This window comes from Bos grunniens, chromosome 16 (genome assembly GCF_055505025.1).
Source record: "Bos grunniens cultivar Pamir isolate PY7600 chromosome 16, Bosgru_T2T1.0, whole genome shotgun sequence".
NCBI lineage: Eukaryota > Metazoa > Chordata > Mammalia > Artiodactyla > Bovidae > Bos > Bos grunniens.
Window position 1 is genome coordinate 51,050,705 of NC_141180.1, and position 16,135 is coordinate 51,066,839.

At 36.2% G+C, this 16,135-nt stretch overlaps 1 protein-coding gene across 27 annotated transcripts in view; it reads left to right on the forward strand.

Annotated features, from left to right (window-relative positions):
- Positions 1–16,135, forward strand: part of CDC42BPA (CDC42 binding protein kinase alpha) — a 297,854-nt gene that overhangs the window by 190,155 nt on the left and 91,564 nt on the right. For 18 of the 27 annotated variants that reach the window (XM_086345011.1, XM_086345012.1, XM_086345017.1 and 15 more), the window contains 3 exons: positions 1,124–1,257; positions 7,006–7,248; positions 7,509–7,619. In XM_086345011.1, the coding sequence (XP_086201137.1) occupies positions 1,124–1,257; positions 7,006–7,248; positions 7,509–7,619 (488 nt within the window). The remainder of the gene's footprint in view (positions 1–1,123; positions 1,258–7,005; positions 7,249–7,508; positions 7,620–16,135) is intronic. The other 9 variants (XM_086345028.1, XM_086345019.1, XM_086345016.1 and 6 more) reach the window with 1 other exon arrangement.

Consider the following 16,135-nt stretch of genomic DNA (forward strand, 5'->3'; position numbering starts at 1 on the left):
CTTGACTACAGGACTTTCTATGCAAATGAAATACTCTTCAACAGGATTCTTCATTTATTGAAAACATCAAATTCAGCAATGCCCAATGCTTTGTGCATTTATTCCCGACGTTTAATTTGCAAATGAGCCACCTGGGAATCTTGTTAAATATAGATTCTGATTCATTAGGTTTGATGTGGGGCCTGAGATTCTGCATTTCTAATAGGCTCCCAGAGGATGCTAATGCTACTTGTGTGAAGTTGACACTCAAAGTAACAAGGTTGTAAAGAATAGAAAATATCTAGAACAAAATTAACAATGAATGTGCTTAGATTTCTGTTTTCACTGGCTTTAATTCTTTGATTTGCTAATTTACTTTTAATGTCAGGGATATTTTATATCAACTTATTAAATTTTATGTAAGCATATGTTAACATTAATAATTTTATTTTTAAAATAACTCTTTTGAACTGATAATGGTTAAATATTTTTAATTGCATTACCTTTTTAGTTGGAGAGTTGATGTAAGATTGGTGGGCTGTAGTTGACTCTGATCCTCATTTAGCAATGTCACTTTAGGCAAGTTACTCAACTCCCTGAGCCTATTTCAAATATTTACTTGTAGAAATCAGAGTTTATTCTTTCACCACTAGTGAAACCAAGCAGGGTGATTTGGAGCATTAGTATTTGGAGCATCATACTGTAATTCGAGGATTATCAACAGAAGAATGCCAACTAATAGTTGAGGAAAATGTACCTGTTTTGTTTGATTGATTGTGTTCTTTTTTGTAAGTTTTAAGTTTTTAATTCATTCTGAAGTTACTATTTTTTGAAAGTATGGCCTTTTTTCTAATAAATATGTAAGATATTTTTGCACATAAATTTTGTGCAATATCTTTGCACATGAAATTTACTCTTTACACTGGCATTACCTATTCACCATCTTTACAGTGAACTGATAAGCATTTAATTGTCATGAGTCAGTGACATGTGGTGTCAGTAAGCTAAATACCAATTTCAAGATACTTAATTAACTTGGTTTAAAGCAACTCAGTGATAGTTTTTGAAGATTTATTGTAAATAGTTGGTGTTGAGTGTTTGTCTTTATGCAAATAGTAAATGAAACATTGTCTCCTATTTTTAGAATCAAGTCACTTGGAACAGCAACTTGAAGAAGCTAATTCTGTGAGGCGAGAATTAGATGATGCTTTTAGACAAATCAAGGCTTATGAAAAACAAATCAAGACATTACAACAAGAAAGGGAAGAATTAAATAAGGTAAAAATATATAGACAGATTGGTAAAGTCTTTTCTGAATTCTTAATCTTAATTCTTAATATTAATTACATTAGTAAATTTTTATGTTTTTCTTGAATCACTTTCAAACAGTGTTTGGTACAAATTCATTTATATTTATGGTCAGTTTAATAATATTTGTAATTTATAGCAGAGGTCCTATTTGTTTTAATAATATTTTATTAGTGGTTATTACTCACACAAGGCAGTGGCACCCACTCCAGTACTCTTGCCTGGAAAATCCCATGGACGGAGGAGCCTTGTAGGCTGCAGTCCATGGGGCCGCTAAGAGTCAGACTCGACTGAGCGACTTCACTTTCACTTTTCACTTTCATGCATTGGAGAAGGAAATGGCAACCCACTCCAGTGTTCTTGCCTGGAGAATCCCAGGGATGGGGCAGCCTGGTGGGCTGCCGTCTGTGGGGTCGCACAGAGTCGGACACGACTGAGGCGACTTAGCAGCAATGGTTATTATTATGTATTTAAAGGTAGGATTACTCAGCCAAACTTAGTTAACATAATAAGGATGAGCATCTGATATCTAGATTTATGGTTACTTTGCCAATTTTTAATAAGTTTTGATATTAAAAATCCTTTAGTATATTCTGAGAAGAGGGTAGTGCTAAAATGAAATACATATTGATAAAGAATTTTAAATGATTTGTCTGATACCCTACAGGCAGCAGATATTCTTTTTAAAATTTTTTTCATTTGAGGCATATACAAAATAAATGTAACATTATATATATAAATATACATATATATAAAGTTATAATGTTATATAGTATTATATAAGTTTTGATATAAATAATAGATAAACCTAACATCTAAATTAAGAAATAGACCATTACCTATTTTATGGAATAGCCCTGGGTAGTCATTTCCTTCCCTTTCTCTCCACTTCCCTCATGATGTTTTGAATTTTATGTTAATCATTCTTTTAGTTAAAAAAATTTTATCACATATTCAGTTCAGTTCAGTCGCTCAGTCGTGTCCGACTCTTTGCAACCCCATGAATCACAGCACACCAGGCCTCCCTGTCCATCACCAACTCCTGGAGGTCACTCAAATTCATGTCCATCGAGTTGGTGATGCCATCCAGCCATCTCATCCTCTGTCATCCCCTTCTCCTCCTGCCCCCAATCCTTCCCAGCATCAGGGTCTTTTCGAATGAGTCAACTCCTCGAATGAGGTGGCCAAAGTACTGGAGTTTCAGCTTTAGCATCATTCCTTCCAAAGAACACCCAGGGCTGATCTCCTTCAGAATGGACTGGTTGGATCTCCTTGCAGTCCAAGGGACTCTCAAGAGTCTTCTCCAACACCACAGTTCAAAAGCATCAATTCTTCAGTGCTCAGCCTTCTTCACAGTCCAACTCTCACATCCATACATGACCACTGGAAAAACCATAGCCTTGACTAGATGGACCTTTGTTGGCAAAGGAATGTCTCTGCTTTTCAGTACGCTATCTAGGTTGGTCATAACTTTTCTTCCAAGGAGCAAGCGTCTTTTAATTTCATGGCTGCAGTCACCATCTGCAGTGATTTTGGAGCCCAAAAAAATAAAGTCTGACACTGTTTCCACTGTTTCCCCATCTATTTCCTATGAGGTGATGGGACCAGATGCCATGATCTTAGTTTTCTGAATGTTGAGCTCAAAACAGTATATTAGTGTTGCTTGTTTTTAAGCTTATAAAATATTATAATTCATCAATATAACTGTTGATTATTCACTTAGTTGCTATAAAATACACTATTATTTCAAAACCCACAATTTACTTATCTAATTTTTTGTTTGCAGGCATTTAGGTTGCTTATAATTGATAACTACTATAAATGATGTTGCTGTGAACATTCTTGAACATATATCCAGATACACATGCAGACACACACACACAAGCACAAATAGAATAATTGGGTCATAGGCAATGCAGATATTCTATTTTTTATGATAATGTCAAATCATTTTCCACTGGTTGTACCAATTTATACTCCCACCAGTAGTGCATAGGAATTTTTATATTCAGCATTGCTTCATATTATTAGAAATGTTATTTTTGAAAAACCTAATCTAAATTGACATTTTAGGTCTAAAATGATATTTTAGTATGGCCTTAATTTGCATTCTTTAATTACTAACGAGGTCGAGTAACTCCACACATGTCCTTTTATCATTTGTATTTCTTATTTTGTGAAATACCTCTTAATATCCTTCATACATTTTTCTGTTGGGTTGTTTGTCTTTTCCTTATTTGTCTGTAAGAATTCTTGAAATTCTCTGGCATGCTAATCTTCTGTTGATTATATATGTTACAGAAGTCTCCCAGCTAGTGGCTTGTCTTTTCATTTTCTTTATAGGATCCTTTGAATAGCAAAAAGGTTTTAGTCTTAAAGTAGTGAAATTCATCAATCTTTATTTTTATGATTATTGCATTTGCTGGCTTATCTAAGAAGTCTGAGGTAAAAAAACAATTCTCCTAAATTTTTATCTTGACCTTTTATAAGTTTGGTCTTCATATTTAAGTTTTTAATGCATCAGATATTTACTTTTGTGTACCATATGAGATAAGGATCCACTTTCACTTTTTCCCATATAGCTAGCCAGCTGTTCATTTATTATATAAGCCCTCCTTCCTTCAGTGATGTGCAGTATCACCTCTCTCATATATTAAATTTCCATTTATTCAACTCTCTAGTCCTTGAAGGCTGTGATGGGATTTTATTTAAAATTGCATTAAATCTATATAGAACAATTTCAGGAGAATTGACACCATTATAATATTGAGTCTTTAAGTTCTTATCCATTATATATTAATATCACTCTAAATGCTCACAGGATTTCAAGAGCAAGGCAAGATTATTATCGTTTGCATTCAGAAAGAAAACTCAAGGAGAAGGAGTCCCAAAAAACTGAATGAGGGTGCTTATACAGAGGAGAGAGGCAGATGCTTGCCCTCTATCTCTACCCACCTTTCTGAGGGTCTCCTTGGAAACCTAAAGAGAAGAATCTAGGACCCTTTGAAATACAAATGAGTCACTCCAGTGAAAAGATAAGTCCGACTCTCCAGCTCTAAAAAGAGGGCGTCTCCTTGGTTCTAGCTCTTATCTCTCTCAGCCCCTCCTTGAAATGTAAACACCTAAGTCCAGGAGATAAATCTCTTTGCAGTTTTCTCACTGTCTAAATTAGTCATAAAGACTTGCTCATGTCCTAAGTTTCAGTAAAATTTGCTTAGAAAGGCCTAACTGTACAAAAATATAAAATTATTTAATCCACAAACTTTGTATATCTGTGTATCTTTAAAGTATTTTAAAATGTTTCTCCATAAAATTCTATGCAGGTCTTGTTTGCCTCTCCTTAAATTTATTATCCTAAGTTTTCATATATTCAATTGTGAAAAGAAAGTGTTAGTTGCTCCTTCATGTCCAAGTCTTTGCGATCCCATGGACTGTACTCCATCAAGCTCCTCTGTCCATGGGATTTTCCAGGCAATAATGCTGGATTGGGTTGCCATGCCCTTCTCCAGGAATCTTCCTGACGCGGGGATCAAACTTGGGTCTCCTGCATTACAGGCAGAGTCTTCACCATCTGAGCCACCGTTGAAGTCCCCAGTAAATTGTACCTTTAAATTTTTACTTTCTTACTGATTCTGTCCTAGCAACATTCCTAAACTCTTACTGTAGTAATATATTTGAGATTCTTTAAGGTTTTATAAAATAATGACAATTTTGTTTGTTTTCTTTACTGTTTTTTCTTTCCTTGTCTTACTGTATAAGCTAGGACCGCAAATACAACATTCAATAGAGGTGATGATAGCAGCCATCCCTGTCTTATTCCTGATTTCAAGAAAATATCTTTACTATTTTATCATTAATAATAATGTTTTCTCTAAGTTTTTGGTGAAGGTTATCTTCTTTTCTTATTTTGCTAATCATTTTGATCAAAAGGGTATTGAATTTATTAAATGTACTATTTTTGCACAGTACTGCAACAGATTTCTAGGAATTTGTTAATACCTATTGATGGAATTATATAATTGTTCTCCTTTAATCAATTGGTTTTCTGACTTATGTTTATAGACTTTTTCTAATGTTAAAACATTTTTGCTCTTCTGGGTTAAAACTATATTACCCATATATTGTCTGCTAAATATTAATATGATAATACAGGTAGCAGTTATGTTGTATCTGTTCTAATAGTACTGTTTTAAGTGCTTTATATATATATTAGATCATTTAATCTTTTACAGAACCCTATGATTTAGGTATTGGTAGTAGTAGCAGCAGCAGCAGTAGTTATAGTATTTATGTAAATGGTGAGATCCCACACAAAGAAGCTTAAGTACATTTGTTCAAGATCATAGAGCTAGAAAGTGGGGAAACTGGAATTTCAACACAGGGAGTTGAGTTCCAGAGTTCATGTTTATCCACTTTATATATCACTGAACTTATTTGCTAATGTCATTTTTTTAGGATTTTTTTAAATTTGTTTTCTTTAATAAGGAAACAAACCATCTTTCTTTTTTTTTTAAATATATATAAAGATATACTGGTCTCATATAATTCGCTGAGTAGCACTGCCTCTTTTTCTGTTCTCTAGAAAAGTTTGTATAAGAGAAACATTTTGATCCTTGAAACACTGGGAATCATCTGTAAAACCATCTGAGTCTAGAGATTTCTTTCATGCTGGGGGGATGAGGAAATTTTGTTAGCTATTGGTTTGGTTACTTTAATTGTTATAGAACTATTCAGGTATATTTAGGCATTCTATTTCTTCTTGAAACAGTTTTGATAAATTTAGTTTTGTAGGAATTTGTTCATTTCACAAGTTGAAAAGTTTATTGGCATAAAATGTTTCATTGTATCCTTTTACCTTTTTTGATTTCCTCTAGATTTGTGATTATATCCTCTCTTATTTTTTTCACTTCTAAATGCTCTATAAAATTGTTTTATAAACAACTTCAATACTCTTTTTGCCTGATCATTTTAGTCTTTTGTCATTTTTCTATTTTTATAATTTCCTTTCATTTCTTCATTTTATATATAGCAATATATTAGTATCTGATGATTCTAATATCCAGATACATTGGGGTTTATTTTTATTGTTTGTAATGTTTGCTTATAGTTGTTTGTCCTTTGGGTGTTTGGGTAATCTATGGTTGTGAGCTCATATTTGTATGCTCTTAAAAAAAAATACCCTAGATTTCATTGAGACGCTTTTCCTCAAAAAAGATTTGCATTTCTTTTTGCTGGGAGGCAGGTGATTCTTCTGACCCAAGTCTACTTTAGCCCCTTCTAAGTTTCTCACTTTAATTAGAGAGTTTAGCTTTTCTCTTTGCTGCTGGCCCAAGAGTTGGTCCCCACATCAAATATAACTGTTGTTTTTATCATTTGTAATCATTTGATATAATTTTTTAAACCTTACAGATAGCCATTACATTTCACAAAATCTTTATTTTGATCATTGTATCTTTCATTTCTGTACCATTTATTTATTTATTGAAATGAAGGTAATTCAGGTTAAATCTTTGCAGTTAGAATGTTAGCATAAGAAATTGAGAATATGAACAGAGCATCATGCTACTAGTATCTGTTCAAAAGTAGTTCATTTCTTTTAATTTTATTCCAAGGTGAATAATTTTGGCTCTTCTTGGCTTCATGATAGCTAATTTGATGGCCAAATTTGGTCCCTAGGTTGCAGAATTGGTAACTTATATTCTTTTTACAAAACTGTAGGAACTAGTCCAGGCTAGTGAGCGATTAAAAAACCAATCCAAAGAGCTGAAAGACGCACACTGTCAGAGGAAACTGGCCATGCAGGAATTCATGGAGATCAATGAGCGGCTAACAGAATTGCACACCCAAAAACAGAAACTTGCTCGCCATGTCCGAGATAAGGAAGAAGAGGTGGACCTGGTGATGCAAAAAGTTGAAAGCTTAAGGCAAGAACTGCGCAGAACAGAAAGAGCCAAAAAAGAGGTTAGTAGTCAGGCAAATTTTGTAGTGGCCATGGGGTAGTGATTAAAGCTGCTTTTTCAGACTAGTGAAATAATATATATTTCATTTAATTTTTGAAAAAAGTTTTTTGTTTTTTTTTTTTTAGTTTGGTAATGTTATTTAATATGAATTTCAACATTTGAGTTATCTCCCTATTGCAAGGTAAATTCTCATGGGGAAAACATTTTATTAGAGAAACAATTATAATCATGAAATCAGCTTTTTTCATTTTCCTTTAAAAGCTGGAAGTTCGTACAGAAGCTGTGGCTGCTGAAGCATCTAAAGACAGGAAATTGCGTGAACAGAGTGAGCACTATTCTAAGCAACTGGAGAATGAACTAGAGGGACTGAAGGTAACTTTTGATACCATGTTTATCAAGTTGAATAAATTTTCTCCCCTTTATGCCTAACATGATTACTAGTTGTGTGCTCCTTTTGGTATGGAGTAAAAACTAGCTATCCTTCAAATATAGTATTCTTAATTCTCATCAGTAGGAAGCTGGTGTAGACTTCTTAATCATGCTGCAAGGAAACGGAAGGCTGTGTTTAGTGGAGAAATCTGTTAGGAAGGAGTTAAAATATTTATGAAGGTCTGCATACCTGGATGAGATACATTGGTAATCTCATGGGAGGCATGGTTAGATGTCTTAGACCCTCTGTCTTGTCTACACATGGACATCACCAAATGGTCAATACCAAAATCAGATTGATTATATTCTTTGCAGCCAAAGATAGAGAAGCTCTATACAGTCAGCAAAAACAAGACCAGGAGCTGACTGAGGCTCAGATCATGAACTCCTTATTGCCAATTCAGACTTAAATTGAAGAAAGTAGGGAAAACCACTAGACCATTCAGGTATGACCTAAATCAAATCCCTTATGATTATACAGTGGAAGTGAGAAATAGATTTAAGGGCCTAGATCTGATAGATAGAGTGCCTGATGAGCTATGGAATGAGGTTCGTGACATTGTACAGGAGACAGGGATCAAGACCATCCCCAAGAAAAAGAAATGTAAAAAGGCAAAATGGTTATCTGATGAGGCCTTACAAATAGCTGAGAGAAGAAGGGAAGCTAAAGGCAAAGGAGAAAAGGAAAGATATACCCAACTGAATGTAGAATTCTAACAACAGCAAGGAAAGATAAGAAAGCCTTCCTCAGCAATCAATGCAAAGAAATAGAGGAAAACAATAGAATGGGAAAGACTAGAGATCTCTTCAAGAAAATTAGAGATACCAAGGGAACATTTCTTGCAAAGATGGGCTTGATAAAGGACAGAAATGGTATGGACCTAACAGAAGCATAAGATATTAAGAAGAGATGGCAAGAATACACAGAAGAACTGTACAAAAAAGATCTTCAAGACCCAGATAATCACAATGGTGTGATCACTGACCTAGAGCCAGACATCCTGGAATGTGAAGTCAAGTGGGCCTTAGGAAGCATCACTACAAACAAAGCTAGTGGAGGTGATGGAATTCCAGTTGGGCTATTGCAAATCCTAAAAGATGATGCTGTGAAAGTGCTGCATTCAATATGCCAGCAAATTTGGAAAACTCAGCAGTGGCCACAGGACTGGAAAAGGTCAGTTTTCATTCCAATCCCAAAGAAAGGCAATGCCAAAGAATGTTCAAACTACTGCACAATTGCACTCATCTCACATGCTAGCAAAGTAATGCTCAAAATTCTCCAAGTTAGGCTTTAACCGTATGTGAACCATGAACTTCCAGATGGTCAGGCTGGATTTAGAAAAGGCAGAGGAACCAGAGATCAAATTGCCAACATCCGCTGGATCATCAAAAAAGCAGGAGTTCCAAAAAAACATCTATTTTTGCTTTATTGACTACACCAAAGGCTTTGACTGTGTAGATCACAACAAACTGTGAAAAATCTCAAAGAGATGGGGATCCCAGACCACCTGACTTGCCTCCTGAGAAATCTGTATGCAGGTCAAGAAGCAACAGTTAGAACTGGACATGGAACAGCAGAATGGTTCCAAATTGGGAAAGGGGTACGTCAAGGTTGTATATTGTCACCCTGCTAATTTAACTTATATGCAGACTACATCATGCGAAATGCAGGTCTGGATGAAGCATAAGCTGGAATCAAGATTGCCAGGAGAAATATCAATAGCCTCAGATATGCAGATGACACTAGCCTTAAGGCATTTTCACCATATGAAAGTGGTGAAATTTCACCCTTATGAAAGTAAAGAAGAACTAAAGTACCTCTTGATGAAAGTAAAAGAGGACAGTGAAGAAGTGGCTTAAAGATCATGGCATCCGGTCCTATCACTTCATGGCAAATAGATGGGGAAACAATGAAAATAGTGAGAGACTTTATGTTTTGGGCCTCCAAAATCACTGCAGATGGTAACTGCAGCCATGAAATTAAAAGATACTTGCCCCTTGGAAGAAAAGCTGTGACCAACGTAGATAGCATATTAAAAAGCAGAGATATTACTTTACCAACAAAGGTCTGTCTAGTCAAAGCCATGGTTTTTCCACTAGTCATGTATGGATGTGAGATTTGGACTATAAAGAAAGCTAAGCACTGAAGAATTGATGCATTTGAACATTGATCCTTTTGAACACTGTGGTGTTGGAGAAGACTCTAGAGTCCCTTGGACAGCAAGGAGATCCAACCAGTCTACCCTAAAGGAAATCAGTCCTGAATATTCATTGGAAGGACTGATGCTGAAGCAGAAACTCTAATATTTTGGCCACCTGATGCGAAGAACTGACTCCTTGGGAAAGACCCTGATGCTGGGAAAGGTTGAAGGTGGGAGGAGAAGGGGATGACAGAGGATGAGATGGTTGGATGGCATCACTGACTTGACGGACATGAGTTTGAGTAGGCTCTGTGAGTTGGTGATGGACAGAAAAGCTTGGCGTGCTGCAGTCCATGGGGTCGCAAACAGTCAGACACGACTGAGCGACTCAACTGAACTGAAATATCTCAACAGAAGTGCTTAGGAAGAGAAATCCTTGTGCCAGTTCTAGAGTTGGACTTTATTGTTTTAAAGCCTGGCCTCATCAGTTACTTGCTGTTTAATGCTGGACAAAACATTTAGTCTCTTTGGACTTTAATTTTCTCATTTGTAAAACCCTATCTCATTGGTTTTACATAAGGAGTACATATATATGTATGTAAGCTGCTACATCACATGTGTTCGGTTACTGATAGCTATAATAATGTTATTATGTATGTCAAAGTGAGAGAATTAGGATTAAATGGATATCATATTTCTGTAGCACTAAATTATAATCTGAATATGATGTCTGCCTTTTCCTGACTCTAACCTTTGCATATCCCATTTCCTCAGCATTGTCTGCCAGCCACCACCTCCACACACTCCTTGCAGGCCTAGTCTAGTATCTTATTCATCCAACAAATGAAAGACTTAAGTTGAATGTCTTCTGAGGAAGTTTAAGTATTCCTAATTCTGTGGTGCTTTAGAATTTTGTTAATAAATTTACAATAGCTTTTATTATAATTATTTATTCACAAAATGTCTCCCCATCTAAACTATTGAAAGCATAGGCTGGTATATTATTATCCTGGCACAGGACCAAATTTTCAATACTTGTTTAATAAGTGTGTTAAATCAGTGAATGAATGATGTGGTAGAATTGGCTAGAACTTGCTTGTTCTCTGAAAATTGAATAATAGTGGTTGCAAGTAAGTTTTTCTCTGCTTTAAATACAAATATGAACTAGATTTTATTTCTTGCTTTGGGGATTGGTTTTTCTTGTTTTGTTTTGATTAATTGTGATTCCATGGTCTTGTTTAGCTTTCCAAATTAGAAATGTTTCTTCCATAAAAATCTAGACTTCTAGAACAGAATTAGTATATAGAAGTCATTGCATTACCATCTCAAATAACTGTCAGTCAGGGACGGCTTCGTTTCCAGCACTATTTTAGATGCTTTTGTTAAAAACCAGAATCAGAAGGTACAAACTGAAAGAAATCTTAGAGATTATTCGCATTTGAGGAAAGTGAAACTCAGAAGAGTTTAGGATTTACAGTCTTAAATGACAGAGTACAATTTAAACCCAGGTTTTCTAATTCTCAGTACCATTCTATCTGCTAGTTTCCCCTTTTTTTTATCTTTACTAATCACTGCTGCATGAAGACTTCCAATCACATATATTAACCCACTGATCAAGCACTCATAATCTCTTGTATCTTTTAAAAATTTGTGGTAATAATAAAACTACCCAATAAATTAGTTAACACATTCAAAATACTTAGCCAATGGCCTGATACAAAGTAAAGGCTCAGTAACTGTTAGCTATGATTATTATCATAATTTTAGGATATTTCATTATATTTTAGGATTATTATCATTTCTTTAAGATATTCTAAAAGTGGGAATGTCTTGAATTAAACTTATATACATATAAATTTTGAAACTTATTTTGGCTCCTTTAAAAGGTTATAGGAATCTTTATTTGCATTGAGAATACTTTTCAATAGAATTGAGTGAAAGTTAGAAACTGTAGCACCCCACTTCTAAAAGTGGACAGAAGATAAATAAGGATACAGATGTCTTGATCAACAATTTAACCAACTATAACTAACAACACATATATAGAACTCTCCTCCCAACAACAGCAGAATATATATTCTTCTCAAGTGCGATTGACACATTGTCTAGGATAGACCAGATATTAGGTTAGGCCACAAAATAAATCTCAATAAATGTAAAAAGACTGAAATCACACAAAGTGTCTACTCCAATTTCACCATAGAATGAAGCTAGAAATCAGTATCATAAGGAAAACTGGAATGTTAAAATATGTGTCAATTAAGCAAGGCACTCTTAACCAACCCATGGGTCAAGTGAAGAAATCACAATGAAAATTAGAAAATACCTGTAGGCTAATCAAATGAAAACACCACATGGGATGCAGCAGAGGCAGTACTCAGAGGCAAATTTGTGGCTGTAAATGCTTCTATTAAAAAGTAAGAGTCTCAAATCAGTAACCTAACTTTATATCTTACAGAACTAGAAACAGAAGAGCAAAGGAAACAAAGCTAGCAGAAGGAAGTAAATAAAGATTAGAGCAGAGTTCAATAAAATGAGAAGAGAATAATAATAGAATGAAACCAAAGCTGATTCTTTGAAAGATCAGCAAAATTGACAAACCTTTAGCTAGACTTGACAGAGAGAGGGAGGAAGGGAGGAAACAACTAACATCAGAAGTGAAAGTGGATGTTGCTACCTGTCATCAAAAAGCAAAAGGATTATAAGAGAATACTCTAAATAACTCTGTGCCAACAAAGTAATCTAGGTGAAATGGATAGATCGAGACCCATGCAAATTATCTAAATGCAAGATAAAATACAAAGTCTCAACAGACTTATAACAGGCAAAGAGAATGAATTGGTAATAAGAAACCCATGACAAAGAAAAGCCCAGGACCAGATAACTTCACTAGTGAACTGAACCAAACTTTTAAGGAAGAATTAACACCAGTTCCTCTTACACTATTCCACAAAATATAAGAATAGGGAACACTTCCTAATTCATTCCCTAAGGCCATTTAACTTATATGCAGAGTACATCATGAGAAACGCTGGATTGAAAGAAACACAAGCTGGAATCAAGATTGCCGGGGGAAATATCAATAACCTCAGATATGCAGATGACACCACCCTTATGGCAGAAAGTGAAGAGGAACTAAAAAGCCTCTTGATGAAAGTGAAAGTGGAGTGTGAAAAAGTTGGCTTAAAGCTCAACATTCAGAAAACGAAGATCATGGCATCCGGTCCCATCACTTCATGGGAAATAGATGGAGAAACAGTGGAAACAGTGTCAGACTTTATTTTTGTGGGCTCCAAAATCACTGCAGATGGTGACTGCAGCCATGAAATTAAAAGACGCTTACTCCTTGGAAGGAAAGTTATGACCAACCTAGATAGCATATTGAAAAGCAGAGACATTCCTTTGCCAACAAAGGTCCATCTAGTCAATGCTATGGTTTTTCCTGTGATCATGTATGGATGTGAGAGTTGGACTGTGAGGAAGGCTGAGTGCTGAAGAATTGATGCTTTTGAACTGTGGTGTTGGAGAAGACTCTTGAGAGTCCCTTGGACTGCAAGGAGATCCAACCAGTCCATTCTGAAGAAGATCAGCCCTGGGATTTCTTTGGAAGGAATGATGCTAAAGCTGAAACTCCAGTACTTTGGCCACCTCACGCGAAGAGTTGACTCATTGGAAAAGACTCCGATGCTGGGAGGGATTGGGGTCAGGAGGAGAAGGGGATGACAGAGGATAAGATGGCTGGATGGCATCACCGACTCGAAGGACCTGAGTCTGAGTGAACTCCAGGAGTTGGTGATGGACAGGGAGGCCTGGCGTGCTGCGATTCATGGGGTCGCAAAGAGTTGGACACGACTGAGTGACTGGACTGAACTGAACTGAACTGAAGGCCAACACTGCTGTAATCCCAAAACCACATGAATAATGTAAGAAGAAAATTACAGACCAGTATTCCTAATGAATATAGATACATGCATTCTCAACAAGATACCAACAGACCAAATCCAAAGTCATATTAAAAAGCTTATAAACCAAAAAAAAAAAAAAAAAAAAGCTTATAAACCATAGTAAAGTGGGGTTTATCCCAGGAATGCAAGAATGGTTAAATGTAAGAAAATAAATCAATATAATAAATCACATTAAAAGAAACAAAGTGAACAGGGGGACCACATGGTCATCTTAATTGGTGCATCTTAATTTCACAAAATGCAATACTCTTTCCTGATAAAAACTCTCAGAAAACTAAGAATAGAAGGGAATGTACTTAATGTGAGAAAAGGCATTTATGAAAAACTCACAGCTAACATCATAATCAATGATAAATGATTAAAAAAAATTTTCCCTTAGGAATGAGACGAGGATGCCCATTTTCACCACTGCAATTTAACATTATGCTAGTGGTTCTAGCCAGAGGAATTAGACAAGAAAAAGAAATAGAAGTCATCCAACCTGGGAAGGAAGAAGTAAAACTATTTGCAGATCATAGGATCCTATGTTTTAAAACTTTAGAGAATACTGCCAGTTTCCAATCTAGCATGTAAGAACTTTGGAAATCACCACTTTGTTCTAATACCAAGTAAAAGGCTGAACAAATTGAAAAATCAACAGTTCTTAGACTTGTAAGAAAAGTTCAGTTCAGTTGAGTCACTCAGTCATGTCCAACTCTTCGTGACCCCATGAATTGAAGCACGCCAGGCCTCCCTATCCATCAACAACTCCCGGAGTTCACTCAAACTCACATCCATCAAGTCAGTGATACCATCCAGCCATCTCGTCCTTCGTCATTCCCTTCTCCTCCTGCCCCCAATCCCTCTCAGCATCAGAGTCTTTTCCAATGAGTCAACTCTTCTCATGAGGTGTCCAAAGTACTGGAGTTTCAGCTTCAGCATCATTCCTTCCAAAGAACACCCAGGACTGATCTCCTTTAGAATGGACTGGTTGGATCTCCTTGCAGTCCAAGGGACTCTCAAGAGTCTTCTCCAACACCACAGTTCAAAAGCATCAATCCTTCGGCGCTCAGCCTTCTTCACAGTCCAACTCTCACAACCATACATGACCACAGGAAAAACCATAGCCTTGACTAGACGAACCTTTGTTGGCAAAGTAATGTCTCTGCTTTTCAATATGCTCTCTAGGTTGGTCATAACTTTCCTGCCAAGGAGTAAGCATCTTTTAATTTCCTGTCTGCAATCACCATCTGCAGTGATTTTGGAGCCCAGAAAAATAAAGTCTGACACTGTGTAAGAAAAGTAGTATCACAGAATGAACTCCTACCCTCCAAGTTGGAGACAGTGATCAAGAGAATCACAGCTTAGGAGATCAGGAACCCTTGTAGAAAAGCAGTGCCAGTGCAAGGAAGCATGAACAAGTACTTGAATACTTGAAAAATTGCTGGTGGCTCAGCGCAGACAAGTCTGAGATACAAAAACTCCCAGGGGACCCTCATCATTGGGGAGCCCTCACAGTTTCATCAGTTTTACATCCTAGAGCTCTACCAGGTTTTCACAGTGAATGTCAGAGGATAATACCCCTTGTACTAACAATAGGGGTAGCAGTTGTCAGATGTACCAGAGCGGTCTGTCCTTCTTAACAAGGTGTGTCTTCAACTAGAACCTAACTTGCTGAGGTTTTATCAGACCTAACTAACTTGAGAGAAGGGAAATAACCCATCCCAGCCCACTGTAGTCACCCTGTCCAAACAGGTAAATGGGGAGAATAGCTGACAAGGTTGTCTTAAGTTCACAGTCCAGAAGCCCAGGCTCAGTAAGAACACTTCCCCTCCCCACACAACTTCCACCACATTACTAAGAGCCTGTTTACAGCAGTTCCTTTTACTCACTACATCATGGTGACCTAACAATAAAAAATAACACTGAAAGTCAAAAAACACAGAATAGAGCAAACATCAGAACCAGACTCAGGGTTGTTGAAATGATCAGACCAGGAATTGAAAACAACTCTGATTGATAAGATAAAGACTTTAATGAAACTATGATAATGCTAATCAAAAGAAAGTGGAAATAGCTATATTAATTTCAAACAGGGTGAAATTCGGAGTAGGGAAAGTTTTTAGAAGTAAAGAAAGGCATTGTTTGCCATCAAAAAGGCCTAGCATACTTAACGTGTACGTGTGTAACAATTTAGCATCAAAATGCGTGACGTAAAAACTGGCAGAAGTGCAGAACTTTAAAAAGAGATAAATTCACTGTCGTACTTGGGAACTTCAGCACCCCTCTGTCAGAAATGGACAGATCCAGAAGGTATAAAATCAGTAAGTACATAGCTGAATTCAATATCATCATCAATCACATGGATATAAGG